Source organism: Phyllobates terribilis, unplaced genomic scaffold, assembly GCF_046119375.1.
Source record: "Phyllobates terribilis strain yellow unplaced genomic scaffold, ASM4611937v1 Scaffold_4__5_contigs__length_816908805, whole genome shotgun sequence".
Classification (NCBI taxonomy): Eukaryota; Metazoa; Chordata; class Amphibia; order Anura; family Dendrobatidae; genus Phyllobates; species Phyllobates terribilis.
In genome coordinates, this window is record NW_027362764.1 from 376,849,148 (window position 1) to 376,872,809 (window position 23,662).

Here is a 23,662-nt window from a genome sequence, read left to right on the forward strand (position 1 = left end):
AATGTACAGTGGGTACGGAAAGTATTAAGACCCCTTTAAATTTTTCACTCTGGACCTCAGACTTGGCCGAAGGTTCACCTTCCAAAAAGACAATGACCCTAAGCACACAGCTAAAATAACAAAGGAGTGGCTTCAGAACAACTCTTTGACCATTCTTGACTGGCCCAGCCAGAGCCCTGACCTAAACCCAATTGAGCATCTCTGGAGAGACCTGAAAATGGCTGTCCACCAACGTTCACCATCCAACCTGACGGAGCTGGAGAGGATCTGCAAGGAAGAATGGCAGAGGATCCCCAAATCCAGGTGTGAAAAACTTGTTGCATCATTCCCAAGAAGACTCATGGCTGTACTAGCTCAAAAGGGTGCTTCTACTCAATATTGAGCAAAGAGTCTGAATACTTATGACCATGTGATATTTCATTTTTTCCTTTTTAATAAATTTGCAAAAAATTCTACATTTCTGTTTTTTTTCAGTCAAGATGGGGTGCAGAATGTAATTCAATGAGAAAAAAATGAACTTTTTAGAATTTACCAAATGGCTGCAATGAAACAAAGAGTGAAAAATTTAAAGGGGTCTAAAGACTTTCCGTACCCACTGTATGTGCTCTCAGCTCCTGCAGTGTCAGTGTCTGCAAGCCAGTTCTGTCAATCAACATAAGGGGAGGTGCACAGGATTGTAATGAAGGAGCAGAATGGAGCACTGAGCTCTTGGCCACATCTAGGGTGCAACAAGGAGCCCTGTTTTACATATCCAGCAAAACAATTTTTATGAAAAATAAAATAAGCTAAATTTACACTTCAATTATGACTTTTATAAGGACTAAGTCCCTTATATAAATGCTTTTATTTGCATTTTAGGGGATACAGACTCCCTTTAATTCTTTTCTTAATTCTCTCTTGATAGACAGGTTTTAAATATACCTTACACAAGTGGCCAGATATTAGATTGTTATCTATTGAGAGGTAATAAATGAATGCTTCACTTTGGCGAGTAGTTATGAGACAATGTTGGAAGCACATCACGATGAAGTCAGTTCTATAGTTGGACTATTATTTGGTGGCATCTTGGCTGCCTACAATACAAGGGCAGGGCAGTGTTACAGGTGACAACCAGCTATTCTAAAACAATGATTTAACTGAAGAGGACTTACTAGCACAGGAGATGCCATCTCCCTGGACCTCCCTACCAGTAATATTGGAATCAGTGAAGGGTCCTCATGGTTGCACTTTCTCTAACCTCTAACCATGAATACATACACTGTAGGTGACAATTGTCAATAATTAGAATATATTTTTAAGAATTTATTGATTATTCTTTTTATTTAAGTTGAAAATACTCTTTACTTTTTCAGTATCAGGATCTTATTATTTCCCAACTAATAAAAATGATTTCACTGCTCAAGAAATATGAATAACTAGTATTTTCTGCCTATTTGCATCACAACTGATGAATTTTCCACCAAAAAAACTATTTTTGTAATTCTCCCAGTGATTAACCAAAAATTAATATTTTGAAGAGTGAATAGGTACTGATTCCCAAACCTTTATTCTTTCCTTTTGAAAAATGACTTTGAAATGGTAATTTGTGCTCAGCTGCATCTGCTCTCAAACCTTCAAATAACAATAACCAAGAGTGTCACAGATATTCTGTATATAAAAGTTAACAAATCAAAACGAATTAAGAGAAGAATGATGTTCTTTAGAAATGAAAACACTGTGTGAAGCTCAATGTGGCATTTCACTGAGAATTATTGTGACAGAGCAAATGATATGCCTCTGGTTTTGTTGTACCTAAGGCAGTCAAAACAGCGCAGGGAAGAGATGAAGATCATTGGTGACAAACTGAGGCAACATGTTCTTTCATGATTTATTTATGCTGCTCATTTAATTGTAAAAATAGAAATGATGAACACCTTCCATAGCCAAACAAGACATTTGATAGATCAGTAGATAAGCATCCTGTACAGAAACTCACAAGTTTAGTAAAAAAAAAAAGTAACTAGAAAGCAAATTTTAATGTTAGAAAAGGCAGGAACTTGTAGGATGAGTATTCTTTTTTTATATCTGTAGAGTCTGACTCTAGAACAGGGATGTCAAACTCAAACACACAGAGGGCCAAAATGAAAAACTTGGACAAAGTCATGAGCCAACCAGTATACAGTATTATGGTCTCACATAGTCCTCCATACAGAATTATGAGCCCCACACAGTCCTCCATACAGAATTATGAGCCCCACACAGTCCCCTATACAGAATAATGGGCCTCACATAGTTCTCCATACAGTATAATGGGCCCCACATAGTCCTCCATACAGTATAATGGCCCCACATTGTCCTCCATACAGTATAATGGCCACACATAGTCCTCCATACAGAATAATGGGCCCAACATAGTCCTCCATACAGAATAGTCGTCCCACGCAGTCCTCCATACAGAATTATGAGTCCCACACAGTCCTCCATACAGTATAATGGCCCCAAATAGTCCTCTATACAGTATAATGGCCCCACATAGTCCTCCATACAGTATAATGGGCTCCACATAGTCCTCCATACAGTATAATGGGCCCCACATAGTCCTCCATACAGAATAATGGCCCCACATAGTCCTCCATACAGAATAGTGGTCCCACATAGTGGTAGTGGTTCTGGTGTCGCGGGCCAAATAAAACCACCCTGTGGGCCAGAGTTTGACGTGTGCTCTAGACGTCAATACAAGTTGCATGCGACGTGTGACAGGTGTGCGACTTACTTGAAACTTGGATGCTTTATATACAGCAAAATCAGAGCTCTAAAATAGTTGCGCAAAAGCAAGTTACAGACGTTGCATTTCAGGCAATTGTTGTCATGCGATACACGTCACCATTTAGCCCTAGCCTTAAAATATGGCAGTACAAAAAGTGAAATTTTGCTGTGGATTTTCAGACATTTAAAGGACTTGGAAGAAGTTGAGCTTTAATTACCTAAAGTTAGAAAACTGTTCCATGACATTAAGGGTATGTGCAATTGATGTCTTTTTTAGGTGGATTTCACTGCTAAAAACACTTGAAAACCTATAAGAAAACACTATAAAGAATGAATATACCCTATACTATGTAAAAATGACTTGCTGTGCATATGCTCAGGTATTTGATCATCTTTTAACCACTTCATGTTTCTTTAAAAACTCCATGTGGTTAACAGAAGTGACATGTCCATTCTTCTGAAGTTTTCCACTTGGAAGATGTTCTGTACTTAACAATATGAGTCAATGCCATTGTTTTCATAAAAAAAAAATGCTAGCAATTTCTTCAATATTCAAAGGAGTGAAAAAAACCTATCTGAAAACGATAGTAAAAAACACTTCACAAAAACCAAGGGAAGAAAAACTAAAAAAGCTGAAGCCCTGCTATGTGTAACACAGGCGATCGGATGATTGCAGCTTCTAGTCTCCCATCGAGACTATTGAAGTCAGTGAAAACTTAAAATTTTTTTTATTAAAAATATTAAAACATTTTTTAAATATATAAAAGTTTAAATCACCTCCCTTTCGCCTTATTCAAAATAAAACAATAATAAAAAAAATCAAATATACCCATATTTGGCATCGCTGCATTCAAAATCAATATAAAAAAATAATTAATCCTATCTGTAAACAAAAGGAAAAATCAAAACAGCAGAATTACAGTTTTTTGGTTGCTGCAAGACTGCAGTAAAATGCAATAACGGGCGATCAAAACATCGTATTTACCCCAAAATGGTATCAATAAAAATGTTAGCTCAGCTTGAAAACAATAAGACCTCAACCACCCCCAGATCCCGAAAAATAGAGGCTCTACGGGTCTCGGAAAATAGCAACATTTTTTTTTTTTTAGAAACTGGATTTTTTCTTCACCACTGAAATAAAAAAGAGCTTATGCATGTTTGGTGTCTACGAACATGTAATGACCTAGAAAATCATAATGACAGGTGAGTTTTAGCATTTAGTGAATGTGGTAAAAAAACAACTGCGGAATTGCACTTTTTTGCAATTTCACCGCAATAGGACTTTGTTTTCACATTATCCAGTACATGATAAGATAAAACCAATGGTGTCGTTCAAAAGTACAAATCGTCCCACAAAAAACAAACCCTTATTTGGCCATATTGACAAAAAAATAAAAACGTTATGGCCCTGAGAAGAAGTGGAGTAAAAAACAATGGCGCAAAAACGGAAAAGGGCTGCGGCATGAAGGGGTTAAAAGACGGTGTGTTGTGTTCATATACGATGAGGCATTTACAAGGATACTTTGTAGTTTAAATAACAAACCTTTAAGCAGAAATTTAACCTTGCATGTCGTAGCCCTCGAAAAACATTTATCACCTACATGCATGTGAACCAAAAAATCACCATCTTATTCAAATGAGGAAAATTAAATGCTGCTCTCATGATCATTGGAGATCCCAGCAATGGGCCCCCCAGCAGTGATCTATTTGTCATCTACCTTGCGCATATGTGGTAAATGTTTTTCATGCACTATTCTATTATAGCCTTTGGCTTCATAGGAGTTCGTTAAGTTTCACATCCGTATGTTATCACAGAAAAGACCAAACTATGTATGAGCCGTGTCTTGTTTTACCAGTACACTGCAGTCTATTTCAAGTCTCCTAAGGCTATTTTCTCACGATGACTATTTGGTGAGTTTTTGATGTTGCAGAATTTCTGCAACATTTCTCCAGATATTAGCTAAATTAGGATACTTGCATTTTTTTCATAGGATTTTTTAGTTTGTTTTTTTTACTTGTCTTTTTTGGTATGTCATGTTTTAAATAAATTTACTTTGTTTTTTATTCTTCCTGATATTTGACTTTGGCAAAACTTCATTGATACAGTCATGTGCAGATAACATGAATTTTTTGCGCGTTTCCACAGCGGAAACGCGCTAACAACGCATATGCATTTTTTACCTGTAGGTTTTCCTCATCTAGTGCAAATCTATGTTAAAAATCTGTACATAAACACAGCATACTAGCTAGAGAAATAGACATGTTGTTGATTTCAAACGCACCACCGGTCAGTTTACACTGCATACGTAAAGAAGCTCAGTGGGCAGGAGATTTCTATATATCCCATCCACTTTGCTGGAACTTTAAGATGTTGCATTTTTTGCATAATGAAAAATGCAGCGTCAAAGACCCACCAGAAACTCATTTTTGGAACGTAGCCTAAGGGGACTAATTAAGAATGTAAAAAAGAAGTCAGCCATGTGAATCACTGGGGGAGGTGGGGGCATGTAAAACCAATACGTGGAACAGTGCACTAATACCTTTGTCACCTTCAGATTCTGCAGAATGTAAGCAGCAATTAGAGACACTAGAAGTGCAATATTTACCTCGGAGCTATGCCCCCTATAAGGCTATGTGCTTGGTTACCAAGTCATTTGTGCTGTAAAGTGAACATCATAAAAACAAAACCTCTAAGGCAACGGCAGAATTGCTATTTTGCTCTTTTTCACCCCACTTGCAAGTTTTTTTCTTTCTTTTGTGCCTTAGATAGTAAACATAATTGCGTCATTTAAAACTGCAACTTTTCTGGCACAAACAAGCCTCCATATGGGTACATCGACCGAAATATAATGCTATGGCTGTTAGAAGGAAATAGGGAAAAATGAATGCGCTAAAATGAAAAAAAATGCTGTATTTGCGTGCAGTTATAGATTACAGTTTATAACTGCGTTATTTTTTGTTTCTGTTAGTGGCATTTAGTTTTTTTCAGCAATATGCTCTTTTTATTGTTATTTACTTCCTAACACTTTTGTTGAAATGACTATGTGCTATGAATGCTCAGAAAATGCTAACCGGTGTTTTGTATTGCAGGTGGAATGGTGAATATTAAGAATCATACCCATACACTGGCTGGTTACACCTACTCTGTGCTGTCTGGCCTGCATTACTCTAATGGACAACCTGTGGTGCACATCTACTCTGACACAGAGGTTAGGACTTTCAATGCGCAGGGTCCCATCATTAATTTTAATGTGCTGGATGAAACTGGAGGCGTAATCGGCTATTCTCAGGTACATATTTGTCAAGGTTCATATATTTTCTCTGTTATTAATTGCAATACATTTTTCATGTTCCTTGCCTTCATTTACTTCTCTTTGGCTTTATTTACTTATGTGCAGATTTTAGGCTGAAACTTTTCTCTTCCCTTTGAGTTAAATATTTTGACAGGTCTTATTATCTTAATAAATGTATGAATAGATATTTACCACAGAGTAGAATCTAAGCATCAGGTGCCATAAATTTTACTGAACACAAATTGAGAAAATAAAAGCATCCAGGCGTCTACCGATTCAGTACGAGTGATGCTGCCTATTAAATTAGTCAAAGAATGTAAAAGAAACGTAGAATTCTTTACAACGTTGCCTAGAGTTACTTTTTATCAAAAACTGTTTGACAATTGAGAATGAGGTAAAATAACCTTTATATGATTGCCCGCTGTAAAGAGGTCAAAAGATCTCCAAATTTTTCAGAAAATTCTTCTTTTCCACAGATTGCTTCTCAAAAACCACAGATCTCTGGTAAAAAAAAAAAACGCTAGTGCTTATAAGAACTTACTCACCTACACTTAGTCTCAGCTAAATATATGTTTCCATTAATTCCCAGTGCCAAGAGCTGACATTTATAGACTAGATGTTAAACAAGAACTTACCGAATTCACATAAATTATAACCCAAAGGAGGTTTGCTGGACCATTATATTGATAGCCCATTTTTAGTATATCAGATTGGTGGGCTCCAATACCTGGCACCCCACTGATTAGCTTTTAGCACGTTCAGCTGAAGCTAGAAATACATACATACTGATTTATTAAGGTATTCTGCTAGTTTATGGCATAAGGCTGTGTGCCCACTATGCGTTTTCCAAGCGTTTATGCTGCGGAATTTACGCAGCATAAACGCTTGGGAAACGCTTGGTAATCCGCCCCCCATGGTCCCCAATGGCAAGTCGCAATGTCAATGCCCATGCTGCGGATTTTTCCGCAGCATTTATTCTGCGCTCAAAAATCCGCAGCATGTCCATTAATTTTGCGGACACGCAGCGTAATCGCAGCCATTGACTTGCATTGAAACGCATAATATCAGTGTCAGTACATTTGTACACACGGATATTATGCGTTTCTATGTGCGGATGGTACCCAAGTCTGGAGGAGAGGAGACTCTCATCCAGACCTGGGTACCATAGAAACTGTAAAAAAAATAATTTAAAATAAAAAATAAAGTTTATACTTACCTTCCGGTGTCCCCCCCCCGGTGTTTTGTCTGCTCCGTCCGGTCTCTTGCAATGCTCGCGCTGTTGTGAAGGACCTGCCATGACGTCACTGAGTCATGTGACCCATCACATGGCTCAATGACGTCACCGCAGGTCGTTCACAACAGCGCGAGCCGCCCAACACACCGGACGCAGCGGAGATAACACCGGGAGGACACCGGAAGGTGAGTATAAACTTTATTTTTTTATTTTTTACCATTCTTATTCTTTTTTTTTAACTAACTTGCTCACACTACTATAAATCCATGCCGGTTGCATGGATTTATATAGTGTGAACAAGTTGTCAAGCACTTTTCCAAGTGATGCTAAAATCGCTTGGAAAAGCGCTTGATAACCCGCATGGCGAAATGCATGTGAAGAACGCTTGACAAACGCTTCTACCTGGCAGGAAAAACCCATGTAAAATCCGCATGTAAAATCCGCATGCATTTTTCCTGCCAGGGAGAAGCGTAAAAAATATGCAGAATTTCTGCATCGTGGGCACATAGCCTAAAACACCTTAATAAGTTACATCATTTTCGAACAATTCAGAAATTGTGCACAAATATTGTGATATTTTTCCCACTATAGTCTTGACCAGCTTGAACAATGGCTGGTGCATGGGTGGGACAGGTGCATGTATATGCCTGGCCATCTAATTCGTGAAAAGTTATTGCAGTTTAGCTCATAACTTTCTCCAGAAATGTACTCCAGTCCTGACTCACAGGCACATTAAGTGATGAGTGCCTAACGAATTATCTTCTTTATAGCATTTATATTAGAAAAATCCTTTTATTTACAAACACTTTCAATTTTAATTTATTATAATCACCACTGTGAACAATGTATCCAAACTGCACTTCGGGCTTCTCTAAGCTTCCAAGCTGCAGTTAGATCCTCAATGCATTAATGTTCTACGGTGAGATGAACAGGGGGGTCCCAGGCATGAGAAAGAAGGGATGTCTCCCGAAATGTCGCCACAGGTGTGCTTCTCCATCAGTTGGTGTCCTGCCCTCCTGTTCATCTCACCTTAGTGCATGAATGCGCATGGACAGCCTGCACCGAGGATCTAACTGCAATCCCACAGTGGAGTTTGGATACATTGTTCACAGTGGTGATTATAATGTATTCAATTTTGTAAGTGTTTGTAAATACAAAGGATTTTTCTAACATAAATGCTATAAAGAAGATAATTTTGTGTGCCGTTTTTTCTATATTATGAACTATTAGCAGTTGAAGGGAATAACTGCAACACAGCTTTATTAAGGTGTGACGCGTTAATTATATTGAGCCAGCATTTTTTTTACTTGTATTTTTGTTCAATACACTAAAAACTTTTGGCTGCAATGGAGCCAAAACTTATCATCAGTTGGACTCCAACTGATCTGATACTGATGACTAACTCAATGAAAGGTCATCAATAGCATAGTCCTGAATACCCCTTTACTTAACTTGAGTGTATCTTATTACAGTTCTGAAGCTCTGTAATGTAGCAGCCACCAACAAAGTAGCTGCTGTGCTACACTAATAGTGAATGGCAGCTCACCGCTTTGTACTGCCTCCGTATGCTGCCACTGTGGGCACCATTAAGTGACTAGCAGAAAATGAAATATCTAGCGTCTTAGCAGTAATGGAGGTAAAATTACATTCTTCTTTATTCATTTGAAGCATAAAATCACAACCAAGCTATGAAAATATACGGTATGTTCCATATATCTTTAATTTGATTTTATACTGAAAATGAATAAAGAAAGAACTATACAAATTGCCTTTTCAGATAGGAAGAGGACAATAACTCTAGAGCCACATATTGTAAGCAGCGATCCTAAAAGTCATCTTTAAACGAGCCTTGCCATATGACTTAGGATAAAAGCCAAACCAAAATCTCAGTTCATAGACACAGTGTTTGGGGTATTTCCCCTCATCAGTGCAAAGTGTGAGATCTGATTTTGCTGTATGAGAGGCTTCTTAGAAAGAACAGAATTATAACTCCTTATAAAAGTATAGCGCAGGTATTTGCAGTTATTCCTATTAACTAGCAAAAAACTGCATGATTTGCGTCTAACAGCCGCAACACATGCAGAGATTGCCTGACAAACTGGCAATCCCTGCATGTGTTGCGGCTGTCTAACAGCTGCGAGACATGCAGCCGTGGTGATGTGAATATGTTTTCCAATCACGCCAAAGATACTCCGTTAGGACTCAAGCATTCTCGGATAACCCCTTCGCGTATCACTAATCTCAATTTATCCTGTATCGAGTATAAATGCCATGTATACTGAGCACTCATACTCAATGCTGAATATATTGAGATGTTTTAAAAATGTTTCCCTTTTTTCAGCATTTGCATATCAATAACGACATGTTAGTATCAATCCTGTGATTTCTATAATTCCATAAAGTTTCCTTCTTTGTGTTGCAGTTTCAGTGTTGAGAAGCACCATATATTTATAACAGACTGCAATTATAATGACACCCAATTACATTAGATAAATGCGTGACAATTAAGGTTCAATCAGCACCCAAAAATGGGACACATGCCTTACAGTATGATTATTATGTTTTTAGATGCTAAACAATTAGCTGGGTTTAGTAGGTATAGTGCATAGTTCAACAGGCAAGGGGCATCTATAATATAACCAGGGAGGTGTCCTTCTGTCCGAAGCCTCTACAGACTGCGCAAGCACGCCTGCTGACAGAAAGGCACATCCAGCGTTTAGAGGTGGCAGGGAGGAGGACGAGGATGGAGGAGTGTGGCTCTGGAGATCGCGGTATGAGACCGCATACCGCCATCTCCAGCGAGACTGCAGGAGAAGTTTGGCGCTGGAGTCAGCGCCTGCGCATAGCACGATATCCGGCGCCATTTTGTTGAAGACATATTTGCACACAGTGTCTTCAATAATGCAGACGCCCTTCAAGGAAGTGGGGAAAAGGTGAGTAGGTGTGTTTTTTTTGTATGGATGGATGGATGCAACAACGACAGCACAGGCAGGATGGGGGGGCATATACCAGGATGGGGGACCAGGATGGGTGAGCATATACCAGGATGGGGGACAAGGATGGGGGAGCATATACCAGGATGGGGTACCAGGATGGGTGAGCATATTCCAGGATGGGGGAGCATATACCAAGATGGGGTACCAGGATGGGAGAGCATATACCAGAATGGGAGATCAGGATGGGAGAGCATATACCAGGATGGGGGATCAGGATGGGGGAGCATATTCCAGGACAGGAATCAGGATGGTGGAGCATATTCCAGGATGGGGGAGCATATTCCAGGATGGAGGAGCATATACCAGGATGGGGGACTAGGATTTGGAAGCATATACCAGGATGAGGAAGCATATATCAGGATGGGGGAACAGGATAGGAGGAGCTTATACTTGAAAACTTTAAATTGAAGGTGCACATTAATTTGTTCAACCTGGAAACTCTTTACTGATGCTTATTAGGATCAGGATTTATTTAGGAGTTACCCGATCATCTTCTTTTTACCATGGATGACTTTGCTATTTTTAGATTCTGATAATTCAATCAAAACTGTAATGGGAATGTTCTTCTTAGAGCTACAGGTGGATTAAATTGTCTCAAAGACAGAGAACAAAGAGGTCAAGCAAACCTGCAGTGCGAAGTTTGGGGAGACACAGCAGTTACAGTTAATAGATTCTCTACAACTCTGGATTTCCAGTAGAATGTCTACAAGCACTGCTCAAAGCTGTAACATAATCTACTACTGACCTGGAAATATAAAATATTGTCACTGGTGTGTCAGGTGTTATAGACAGTGACTCTGGATCTGGCTGTAGAAGGTCTCTGCGCTTGGCATTGCAGACGCCTTCTTAATTCTTCTCCCTTTAGGACCCAGCGACAACCTCCGTCCTTCTGTTAATTGACACACTCTTGCATGGGAGTTAAAAACTCTTAGTTTGCTGCAGGAAATCGCCGGTGATACTTTTATATACCTTGGTGCATGCTTGGAGCAGTAGCTGTTGGCTGGCTTCTTCTCTGGTACTCTTGAAGGACAGTTGGGGTTACTTCTCTGGTGTCTGCTGAAGCTAAGTTTATCCCCTTTGTTTGTCTACCTTGTTGTCTTTAGTTTGTAGTGGGGCCTGACCAGTGCTCACCCCCTCCCTATCTAGGGATATACAGGGTTCAGGGTCCTGCTCTGTGATAGGTGTGGAACCTATATAGGGATGGTAGGATAGGCAGGGTGATATTAGATCTGCCTAGGGGTCTCCACTCCCCCTTTCCCTAGTGTTTGGGCTTCCTCACGCTCTTCCCTCCATGTTGCACTTAGTCTTTCCCACACCTTGCGTGACACATATTGAATAATTTAAACGAATGCAATGCTGAAGAAATTTAAACCCTTAATTTGTTAATATTTACCCTAAAACTATTTCCCAACAAGAGAGCGACCAACGATATGTTGTATTATGCTCTGTTCTACATCTTTTGCCAAATATTTAAATACATACATGTATAAATGTACAAATAGTGTAATGAAACTCATGAGAATTGTTTTCTTGAAGCAGAGCAATTGAGGCTCCATATTCAATCGCAGCATAATCTGGATGGGGATTATTATGTTTTCAATCTGTTTTCCTTCTTGCCTACATCATTCAGTTGGTTATTTAGACAGCCCGCGTAATGAAAATTAGATAAGGATTGATATGAAGGAATAATAGTTTCAAGGACTTTAAAAAATATGTTCAATTAATTATAACAGTTCTGTCTGGGACATTGTTTTTATCCCTTACAAGTACTCAATACTATTAAAAGGTAAGCCTTATCCCTGTGTCACTATTGACCATGAAACTGTAAAAGGCTTCTGTAAATTATACGTCCAATTATTTTCATTATCTGTCGGCTATACTTGCTTATCCCAAGTGGGATAGGATTATTTAACAGCACAAACAGATAAGAAACTCTCTCCAGCTACATTACATGAAATATTTAAATGGATACTGTGTGCTAAATATGCCAAAAGTTTTAAAAGTTTTCTTGATTTACCAGAATTCGTTGACCTATTGGATTCAAGTGTCTGTATTTTAAGTACTTTAGACAGATAATGAAAAAAGCTTGATATAAATTTAATGGAAATGAAAGTAAAATAGCACATTAACAGTGTAACTGACATAAGGCATTAGGATTAATAAGATATAAAAAGCTAACAGTTATTCTCAAAAATTTGCATAATTTACATGGCACTGAGACTATAAATATAAGCTCCTGATTATTCAACTCTTCTATTGCTACTAATTTAGCTGTGTGAAGTTGTCGGGTGCTTATGCATAATCTCCAATCATTAGAAAAATTAGGTCATATTTATCTTTACTCACTGTCCCAGATATTAAGTCTGTTGATATTTCCGTCTATATGAAATTGCAGCATTACACACATTTTAGACCTGATGTTGCTAAAGTTTTCTTGGCCCTGCTGCCCATTTATTACAAGAACAAAATTTACTCTTGTATAGAACTGTGAATTCATCATATGCGTGATGACTGTATGTATACCCGCAGTATACATGCATTAAGTACGTGCATTATGCACTCAAATAGTTTTATATTCTTAATAAATAATTGCAATATATAATGCACATAAATAATCCAAATATACCGTACAGTCAAATAGTACTATATATTTAAATAAATAATACCTGTAGACCAGGACCCAATATTACCACTGTACAGTGATTAATAATTACTTTTATACTATTACCGTATGAAACACACACACAATATAAGACCAGTATTACCAATGGATATCGCTATACAAGGACCCAATATACCCAATATAAATACCAGCCACTATACAAAGCCTAATCAACACCACACCATGACCATTAGCATTACCATTACATAGTCACTAAACGGTATCATATTGTTACTAAATTAAAAACACATGCTTCCCTCCCCAATTTTGTGTCTATTGTTCTCTTTTTTTGACTATTTCTGTACCTGTTGTGTTGCACATCACTTATAAGTACTATACTTCAGAAATATTGTGTTTATAGTGTCACTTGTATATGCCACACAGTAAAAGATCCCCCTTTAGGCCTCACACAGTAATTCTTGTCCTGCTGTTCAACAATATAGCAATAATGCCCACAATTGTGCCCCCTAAAGAGTAATAATACTTATTTACAAGTAATGAATCCCTATTTGTGCAGTAAGGACAGTAATGAGGCCCCATTCATACATGTACTCTGTCATAGTTACCCCCTTTTTTCCCACCACTAATTAAATATGTCCACATTTGTGCCCACTGTTGAGTAATGATGCCTCTTTTCTTCCCCTTATAATAATAATGCCACATTTCAGCCTAAACATAGTAATAGCTACCTTCTTTGTGTGTCCCTATGCAATAAATACCCACCTTTGTGCCACCTAAATATTAATAGTGTCTTTAAAAAATATTCTAACTTATCCTCAACCACAACCATAAAAGGAACACATCAACTATATGTGAAGGATAAAATATTCAATTTATTTCATAAATACAATAAAAACCAGGTAAAGGAGATAGTGTAGAATGTCCAACAAAAGGGGAGCATAGGTGGTACAAATAAATAATATAAATATTGCACACTCCTCCAATAACAGTAGAAAATTGCCAGGGAGCACATGTACAATCACCATATCAATAATATATATCAATATACAATACAGACCAAAAGTTTGGACACACCTTCTCATTTAAAGATTTTTCTGTATTTTCATGACTATGAAAATTGTACATTCACACTGAAGGCATCAAAACTATGAATTAACACATGTGGAATTATATACTTAACAAAAAAGTGTGAAACAACTGAAAATATGTCTTATATTCTAGGTTCTTCAAAGTTGCCACCTGTTGCTTTGATGACTGCTTTGCACACTCTTGCACACTCATGCCCATGCTGCAAGCCAAATAGTTCCGCCATTGCATTTCAGCATTACAATTCTCTGACAGAAGCTTATGGGTTCAAAGTATTATGGCAGACCACGTGTCTATATTTCCACAGGATACATGGCATTAGGATTTTGTTTAACACCTGGTATTAGGACCTGGTTGCTAGAATGGGGAGAAAAGAGTTCACCCTCACTCCATCCAGACAGTCCTAGCCCAGGGCTACCTAAAAGTCTTCACTCACCAACAGATGCTGGAACAAAAGTCCTTTAATCCAGACTGGACATATCAGACATTGTGGATGGCGAGGGCATACAGGGGTGAGGTGAGGACAACCATCTGGATTAAAGTACTTTTGTTCCGGCATCTGTTGGTGTCTGCTGTCTTTCTGCTATCATCTTTGCTTTGGCATATAACTTTGTCTATGACTAGCACCTCCTGAACACAGAACACCGGTAAAGCTAAAAATTCCTGTAAAAGGTAGCAGACTTGAAGGGCTAAAGATTGGATTTGGTTCCGTTTTACTCCCATTTGAGACTACCTAAAAGTCTGCAGCTTAGTCCCAATGGTCTCTTTCTCAGCCAGAGAAATGGTGATATGTGCCTGTGAGAGCACTGATCTACCTTGTATAGCAGGTTGCATGGACTGCATTGTTTGTGTTTATACCTGTGCCAGATATTTGGCCTGAACTTTTCCTTTTAGGTGCCTTTTCATGTGTAGTTCATGTCAGAAAGACATAGGATTTTCCTTTGCTTTGTTTTATTTTTAATTCTTGTTATCACAACTTGAAAATAAAACTAACTGAGGTTAGTAGCAGCAGAATAATAGTGGACTGTAACTTTCTTGGGAGCTTGCTGCAGATTCCTCATCTGCCGCAGAAGTCAACTCTTCTGCTCCCTAATGTGCCCCACAGAATATGATTTTTATGTTTAGAAAAAGAATAGAAATATAATTGATTGCTTAAGTAATGGCTTCCATTTATAAAAGAGCCATGAAGGCCGTAGCAGATACAGTTAGGTCCATATATATTTGGACAGAGACAACATTTTTCTAATTTTGGTTCTAGACATTACCACAATGAATTTTAAACAAAACAATTCAGATGCAGTTGAAGTTCAGACTTTCAGCTTTCATTTGAGGGTATCCACATTAAAATTGGATGAAGGGTTTAGGAGTTTCAGCTCCTTAACATGTGCCACCCTGTTTTTAAAGGGACCAAAAGTAATTGGACAATTGACTCCAAGGCTATTTCATGGACAGGTGTGGGCAATCCCTTCGCTATGTCATTCTCAATTAAGCAGATAAAAGGCCTGGAGTTGATTTGAGGTGTGGTGCTTGCATTTGGAAGGTTTTGCTGTGAAGTAAACATGCGGTCAAAGATGCTCTCCATGCAGGTGAAATAAGCCATCCTTAAGCTGCAAAAACAGAAAAAACCCATCCGAGAAATTGCTATAATATTATGAGTGGCAAAATTTACAGTTTGGTACATCCTGAGAAAGAAAGAAAGCACTGGTGAACTCATCAATGCAAAAAGACCTCGGCGCCCACGGAAGACAACAGTGGTGGATGATTGCAGAATAATCTCCATGGTGAAGAGAAACCCCTTCACAACAGCCAACCAAGTGAACAACACTCTCCAGGAGGTAGGCGTATCAATATCCAAATCTACCATAAAGAGAAGACTGCATGAAAGTAAATACAGAGAGTTCACTGCACGGTGAAAGCCACTCATAAGCATCAAGAATAAAAAGGCTATACTGGACTTTGCTAAAAAACATCTAAAAAATCCAGCACAGTTCTGAAAGAACATTCTTTGGACAGATGAAACCAAGATCAACCTCTACCAGAATGATGGAAAGAGAAAAGTATGGCGAAGGCATGGTACAGCTCATGATCCAAAGCATACCACATCATCTGTAAAACACGGCGGAGGCAGTGTGGTGGCTTGGGCATGCATGGCTGCCAGTGGCACTGGGTCACTAGTGTTTATTGATGATGTGACACAGGACAGAAGCAGCCGAACGAATTCTGATGTATTCAGAGCCGTACTGTGTGCTCAGATTCAGCCAAATGCAGCAAAATTGATTGGTCGTCGTTTCATACTACAGATGGACAATGACCCAAAACATAAAGCCAAAGCAACCCAGGAGTTTATTAAAGCAAAGAAGTAGAATATGCTTGAATGGCCAAGTCAGTCACCTGATCTCAACCCAATTGAGCATGCATTTCACTTGTTAAAGACTAAACATCAGACAGAAAGGCCCACAAACAAACAGCAACTGAAAACCACCACAGTGAAGGCCTGGCAGAGCATCAAAAAGGAGGAAACACAGCGTCTGGTGATGTCCATGAGTTCAAGACTTCAGGCAGTCACTGCCAACAAAGGGTTTTCAACCAAGTACTAGAAATGAACATTTTATTTACAATTATTTAATCTGTCCAATTACTTTTGGTCCCTTTAAAAACAGGGTGGCACATGTTAAGGAGCTGAAACTCCTAAACCCTTCATCCAATTTTAATGTGGATACCCTCAAATGAAAGCTGAAAGTCTGAACTTCAACTTCATCTGAATTGTTTTGTTTAAAATTCATTGTGGTAATGTCTAGAACCAAAATTAGAAAAATGTTGTCTCTGTCCAAATATATATGGACCTAATTGTATGTATTTAAATAGATTTCAGAAAAAACACATACCAATTTGACTTTAGTGGGTGCTGTATGGATTTCAATATTATCACAGCAAGAATAACTATTCTTCATTGTACTATTCTTATTGTCAAATATTTAAAAAAAAAACATAATTGAGCTAACATATCAGCAGTGAAAAAAGAGATGTATCATTTGAACACCTTCTGAATAGGACAGAATGTGAGAATGTAATTATTGTCATGATAAATAAGGGAAATTATTTCTGCAGAGACTGCTGTAGAGCAGATGCATAAAAATAAATATCACTATCAATATTTTTAATGCCATTAAAACATTGTTCTCTGCTCATTTCACGGCAGGAAAATATTACGGTAATTGTATGATCAGCTATAAAGTTTTCTGTCTTTTTCATGAAAGAACCTAGAAATTTACCATTTTGCACACTAAAAATTGAAAATCCATCAATAGCATAATGTAGTTTATTTTTCCACCTTGCCTTTCCCTGTAAAAAAACATATAAGAGACTGGAAATAAGGTCTTTAGTTGCTTGCCTCCTTTTATACTTTGATAAATTTCATATTATTTGAACCCCCATTGGACAAACCATCAGCAGATTTGGTTTCCAGCACTTTCTCTATGCTGATAACACCCAATTACACTCATTTTCTCCTCGCCTCAGCCCTGCATTACTACAAAATACCAGTGACTATCTATCCGCTGTCTCTAACATCATTTCCCCCCTGAATCTGAAACGAATCTTTCCAAAAAAATGTTTTGTGTTTCCTCCCTCTATTAACCTACCTAAATCAGATTATTTCCATTTCCATGTGTGGTTCTACCATAACTCACAAGCAGCATGCACATAGTCTTTGGGCTTATATTTGACTCAGATCTTTCCTTCACTCCCCACATCCAATCACTATCTCGCTCAAGTCACTGACACCTGAACAATATCTCCAAAATATGCCTTTTTCTTACCTTTGAAACTATTAAAATTCTTATTGTCACTCATTCATTCTTGTCTGGTTTACTGCAACTCTCTGCTAATTGACCTCCTTCTTACTAAACTTTCCCCTCTCTTACCTATCCTGAATGCAGCAGCCAGGCTCATTTTTCTCCTCCACCCTGTGCCAGTCATTGCACTGGTTGCCTATTCACTACAGAATACAACATAAACTTATCACTCTCCAGAAGCTCTCCCCAGTCTTGTACTGCCCTACATCTCCTCCCTCATCTCTGTCTCGCACTCTACTCATGTTCTCCGTTCTGCTAAAGATCTAACAATAACATCCTCCATAATTCAAGCCTCCACTTCTGTCTCCAAAACTCATGACTAAAAACACATCTCTCTGGACAGGATTGTCACATCACCTCACTAATCTAGCTGCTCTTTGTTCTCCTTTCCTAAATTTTCTTCCGAATCTGATCCCTTTTATCATCTTTCCACACCCTCCATTTATTCAAAAAAGCATTTGGCATTTGTATTTATAAAGATACTGGTTTGCGACCTATTCATGCATCTCTTTTAGTTAATACCTTTATTCAGGGTCGGACTGGAGTGTGTAGGGTTCACAGGGGATTGATTCCACAGGGCCCACCCTACTACTACTCTATATAGACATGTTACTGGTTCATACTCCGGCCTCATGCACATGTACCTGAGACACAGTACAGTGTGTAAAACAGCGTGTGCCTCCTAATGAATCTGATGCATATTTCAGCTTGCATGCGCCACCAAAAGAAATGTCTTACAGTCAGGGACTCGCTGACATTTCTGTTGTATTTTCTCCACTTTTGTGGAGTAAATAATGTTGAAAATGCCTTTTCAAGAGACAGATCAGAGCCTTTGATTTAATCTCATGCTACCTGTATAGTGACGCCAGTCCCAGTAATGTTGCTGTGGCCGGTGACCTCGTCTACAAGACGGTCTGCCTGGATTAGAATTTTCTCCGATCTCTGCAGTTACGGCAGGAGTGCAGCTGTTATCATCACCATCCTCCTCCTGCTGGTGATGCTGTGAACATAATGGCGGTATCTGCACCATCACCTTCATGTCATAGTATGTTAGAACCACTCTTCTGGCACATGGAATGTAAAGATTTACTCTTGTTACATTTTTTAGGGAGGAAAGGGAGGATGGGAAAAAAATAGTGAATCCATAACCATTTTTTGATGCATATCTTCATTATATCAAGGTGCCACGATCAAGACTGACTGTGGTATCTGAGAGGAAAGCACCAGCAAGTGACAGTGCAGGCACAGGTCATGTACCTAAACCATCACTGTGTCATAATAGCTCTGCAGTATGTGTTGAGAGAGACTACAACTCCCAGCAAGTGACAGTGCAGCCACAGGTCGTGTAGCGAAACCATCACTGTGTTATAATAGCTCTGCAGTGAGTGGTGAGGGACTACAACTCCCAGCAAGTGACAGTGCAGGCCAAGGTCGTGTAACTAAACCATCACTGTGTCATAATAGCTCTGCAGTATGTGTTGAGAGAGACTACAACTCCCAGCAAGTGACAGTGCAGCCACAGGTGGTGTAACTAAACCATCACTGTGTCATAATAGCGCTGCAGCGAGTGGTGAGGGACTACAACTCCCAGCAAGTGACAGTGCAGCCACAGGTCGTGTAACTAAACCATCACTGTGTCATAATAGCGCTGCAGTCAGTGGTGAGGGACTACAACTCCCAGCAAGTGACAGTGCAGCCACAGGTCGTGTAACTAAACCATCACTGTGTCATAATAGCTCTGCAGTATGTGTTGAGAGAGACTACAACTCCCAGCAAGTGACAGTGCAGCCACAGGTCGTGTAACTAAACCATCACTGTGTCATAATAGCGCTGCAGCGAGTGGTGAGGGACTACAACTCCCAGCAAGTGACAGTGCAGCCACAGGTCGTGTAACTAAACCATCACTGTGTCATAATAGCGCTGCAGTCAGTGGTGAGGGACTACAACTCCCAGCAAGTGACAGTGCAGCCACAGGTCGTGTAGCGAAACCATCACTGTGTTATAATAGCGCTGCAGCGAGTGGTGAGGGACTACAACTCCCAGCAAGTGACAGTGCAGCCACAGGTCGTGTAACTAAACCATCACTGTGTCATAATAGCGCTGCAGTCAGTGGTGAGGGACTACAACTCCCAGCAAGTGACAGTGCAGCCACAGGTCGTGTAGCGAAACCATCACTGTGTTATAATAGCGCTGCAGCGAGTGGTGAGGGACTACAACTCCCAGCAAGTGACAGTGCAGCCACAGGTCGTGTAGCGAAACCATCACTGTGTCATAATAGCGCTGCAGTCAGTGGTGAGGGACTACAACTCCCAGCAAGTGACAGTGCAGCCACAGGTCGTGTAGCGAAACCATCTCTGTGTCATAGTAGCACTGCAGTATGTCGTGAGAGACTACAACTACCAGCAAGTTTATTTATTTTACACGCTGCTTTTTCCACAGTGCATTACCAGAAAGACCTGCACTAAAATCATGCAGCGCAAATTTGCTGTTGTGGATTTTCTTATGGATTCTTGCTAATTTGCTCTGATTTTCTATGGCAATTCTCCACAAAAATCTGCTACATTTGAACGGATCCTTAGACCTCATTCAGACATTTGTAGTTTTTTGGTACATTAAAAAAGAAAAACACAAACGGATTTTCATCAAAGGGATGTATTAATGTTTGTTTCTAGCTGCAGAAAATAAATAAAAATATGGATATGTGAACTGCCGCATAGACTATAAAGGGTGCGTATTATGTCTGTCAACAACATGGATGTAACACGGATGTAAAAAATAAACGTCTGAATGAGATCTTTACCCCACAAAAATCTACCAATAGTGCACCTCTCATGCCATACATAGCATTTACAGAAAGGCTCCTCATCAACACATATGATGTCTCTGTGATCTATAAAGTAGTCCTCCTCCTGCCCACACATTGCACACACTACATATACATTTACAATAAAGCTGCTCCCATAAAATCACTTTATAGAGTATAAAACTGCCCCACTCTTAACACATATAGCCAAGTCCCCATTCCCCATACATAGCATATATAGCCAAGTCTCCCTCCCCTCATGTAGCATATGTAGCCAAGTTTCGCTTCCCCCACATGTAGCTTATATAGCCAAGTCTCCCTCCCCTCGTGTAGCATATGTAGCCAAGTTTCGCTTCCCCCACATGTAGCTTATATAGCCAAGTTTCCCTTCCCCCACATGTAGCTTATATAGCCAAGTCTCCCTCCCCCACATGTAGCTTTATATAGCCAAGTCTCCCTCCCCTACATGTAGCATATATAGCCAAGTCTCCATCCCCACATGTAGCTTATATAGCCATGTCTCCTTCCCCCACATGTAGCATATATAGCCAAGTCTCCCTCCCTCACATGTAGCATATATAGCCAATTCTCCCTTCCCCCACATGTAGCATATATAGCCAAATCTCCCTCCCTCACATGTAGCATATATAGCCAATTCTCCCTTCCCCCACATGTAGCATATATAGCCAAGTCTCCCTCCCCCACATGTAGCATATATAGCCAAGTCTCCATCCCCCACATGTAGCATATATAGCCAATTCTCCCTTCCCCCACATGTAGCATATATAGCCAAATCTCCCTCCCTCACATGTAGCATATATAGCCAATTCTCCCTTCCCCCACATGTAGCATATATAGCCAAGTCTCCCTCCCCCACATGTAGCATATATAGCCAAGTCTCCATCCCCCACATGTAGCATATATAGCCAAGTCTCCCTCCCCCACATGTAGCATATATAGCCAAGTCTCCATCCCCCACATGTAGCATATATAGCCAAGTCTCCCTCCCCCACATGTAGCATATATAGCCAAGTCTCCCTCCCCCACATGTAGCATATATAGCCAAGTCTCCATCCCCCACATGTAGCATACAATATATAGACAAGTCTCCCTCTCCCATAAATAGTATATGCAGCCAAGTCCCCATCCACTACATATAGCATATATAGCTAGGTCTCCCTGCCCCACATATGGCATAGAGAGCCACGTTCCCCTCCCCCACACATAGCAAACAGTATATAGACAAGTCTCCTCCCCCACAAGTAATCCTCCTCCACACATAGCATACAGTATATAGCCAAGTCCCCCTCCCACACATATAGCATACAGTATATAAAATATATCAACACAAAACAAAAGATTTTTTAATCATTGTATTTATTGTGCAAGAGTAATAAAAAATTAGAAAAAGTACAGAAATTTGGTATTGCCATAATCTCTGATTGGTGGGAGTCCGACCTAAGTAACAAGCACCGATCAGTAGAAGGGGAAACTTTATCTTTCTTAGAATGAAGCAGCAGGGCATCTGCTCAATCTCTCCTCCATCCATTCACTATTGGGCTTGTCGAGCACTGCATTCAGCTTTTTTTGCCATCCCCATAAAGAATGAATGGAGCGACGGTCGGACATACGACCTGTCACTCCATTTTGTAACAAGGATGAAGTTCCCTTAATGGGATAAAAATTCCCCAATCTGCTAATCAGTTCTGGTCCCAGCGATGAAGCATCCACCAATCTGCAAGTTATCATTTATCCGATGAATAGGTGATAACTAGTGATGAGCGAGCACTAAAATGCTCGGGTGCTCGAAGCTCGGGTCGAGCACATTGCAATACTCGGGTGCTCGACCCGAGCAACGAGCCCAATGTACAGTACAGACCAAAAGTTTGGACATACCTTCTCGTTTAAAGATTTTTCTGTATTTTCATGACTATGAAAATTGTGCATTCACACTGAAGGCATCAAAACTATGAATTAACACATGTGGAATTATGTACTTAACAAAAAAGTGTGAAACAACTGAAAATATGTCTTATATTCTAGGTTCTTCAAAGTAGCCACCTTTTGCTTTGATGACTGCTTTGCACACTATTGGCATTCTCTTGATGATCTTCAAGAGATAGTCATCGGAAATGGTTTTCACTTCACAGGTGTGCCCTGTCAGGTATAATAAGTGGGATTTCTTGCTTATAAATGGGGTTGGGACCATCAGTTGTGTTGTGCAGAAGTCAGGTGGATAAACAGCCGATAGTCCTACTGAATAGACTGTTAGAATTTGTATTATGGCAAGAAAAAAGCAGCTAAGTAAAGAAAAACGAGTGGCCATCATTACTTTAAGAAATGAAGGTCAGTCAGTCCGAAAAATTGGGCAAAATTTAAAAGTGTCCCCAAGTGCAGTTGCAAAAGCCATCAAGAGCTACAAAGAAACTGGCTCACATGAGGACCGCCCCAGGAAAGGAAGACCGAGAGTCACCTCTGCTTCTGAGGATAAGTTTATCCGAGTCACCAGCCTCAGAAATCGCAGGTTAACAGCAGCTCAGATTAGAGACCAGGTCAGTGCCACACACAGTTCTAGCAGCAGACACATCTCTACTACAACTGTTAAGAGGAGACTTTGTGCAGCAGGCCTTCATGGTAAAATAGCTGCTAGGAAACCACTGCTAAGGACAGGCAACAAGATGAAGAGACTTGTTTGGGCTAAAGAACACAAGGAATGGACATTAGACCAGTGGAAATCTGTGCTTTGGTCTGATGAGTCCAAATTTGAGACCTTTGGTTCCAACCACCGTGTCTTTGTGCGATGCAGAAAAGGTGAACGGATGGACTCTACATGCCTGGTACCAACTGTGAAGCATGGAGGAGGAGGTGTGATGGTGTGGGGGTGCTTTGCTGGTGACACTGTTGGGTATTTATTCAAAATTGAAGGCATACTGAACCAGCATGGCTATCAAAGCATCTTTCAGCAGCATGCTATTCCATCCGGTTTGCGTTTAGTTGGACCATTATTTATTTTTCAACAGGACAATGA

General features: G+C 39.7%; 1 protein-coding gene across 1 annotated transcript in view; it reads left to right on the plus strand.

Annotated features, from left to right (window-relative positions):
• The window catches only part of MOCOS (molybdenum cofactor sulfurase), a 363,606-nt gene that overhangs the window by 216,937 nt on the left and 123,007 nt on the right, over nt 1-23,662 (plus strand). The window contains exon 6 of the mRNA XM_073678475.1: nt 5,836-6,035. Within this exon, the coding sequence (XP_073534576.1) occupies nt 5,836-6,035 (200 nt within the window). The remainder of the gene's footprint in view (nt 1-5,835; nt 6,036-23,662) is intronic.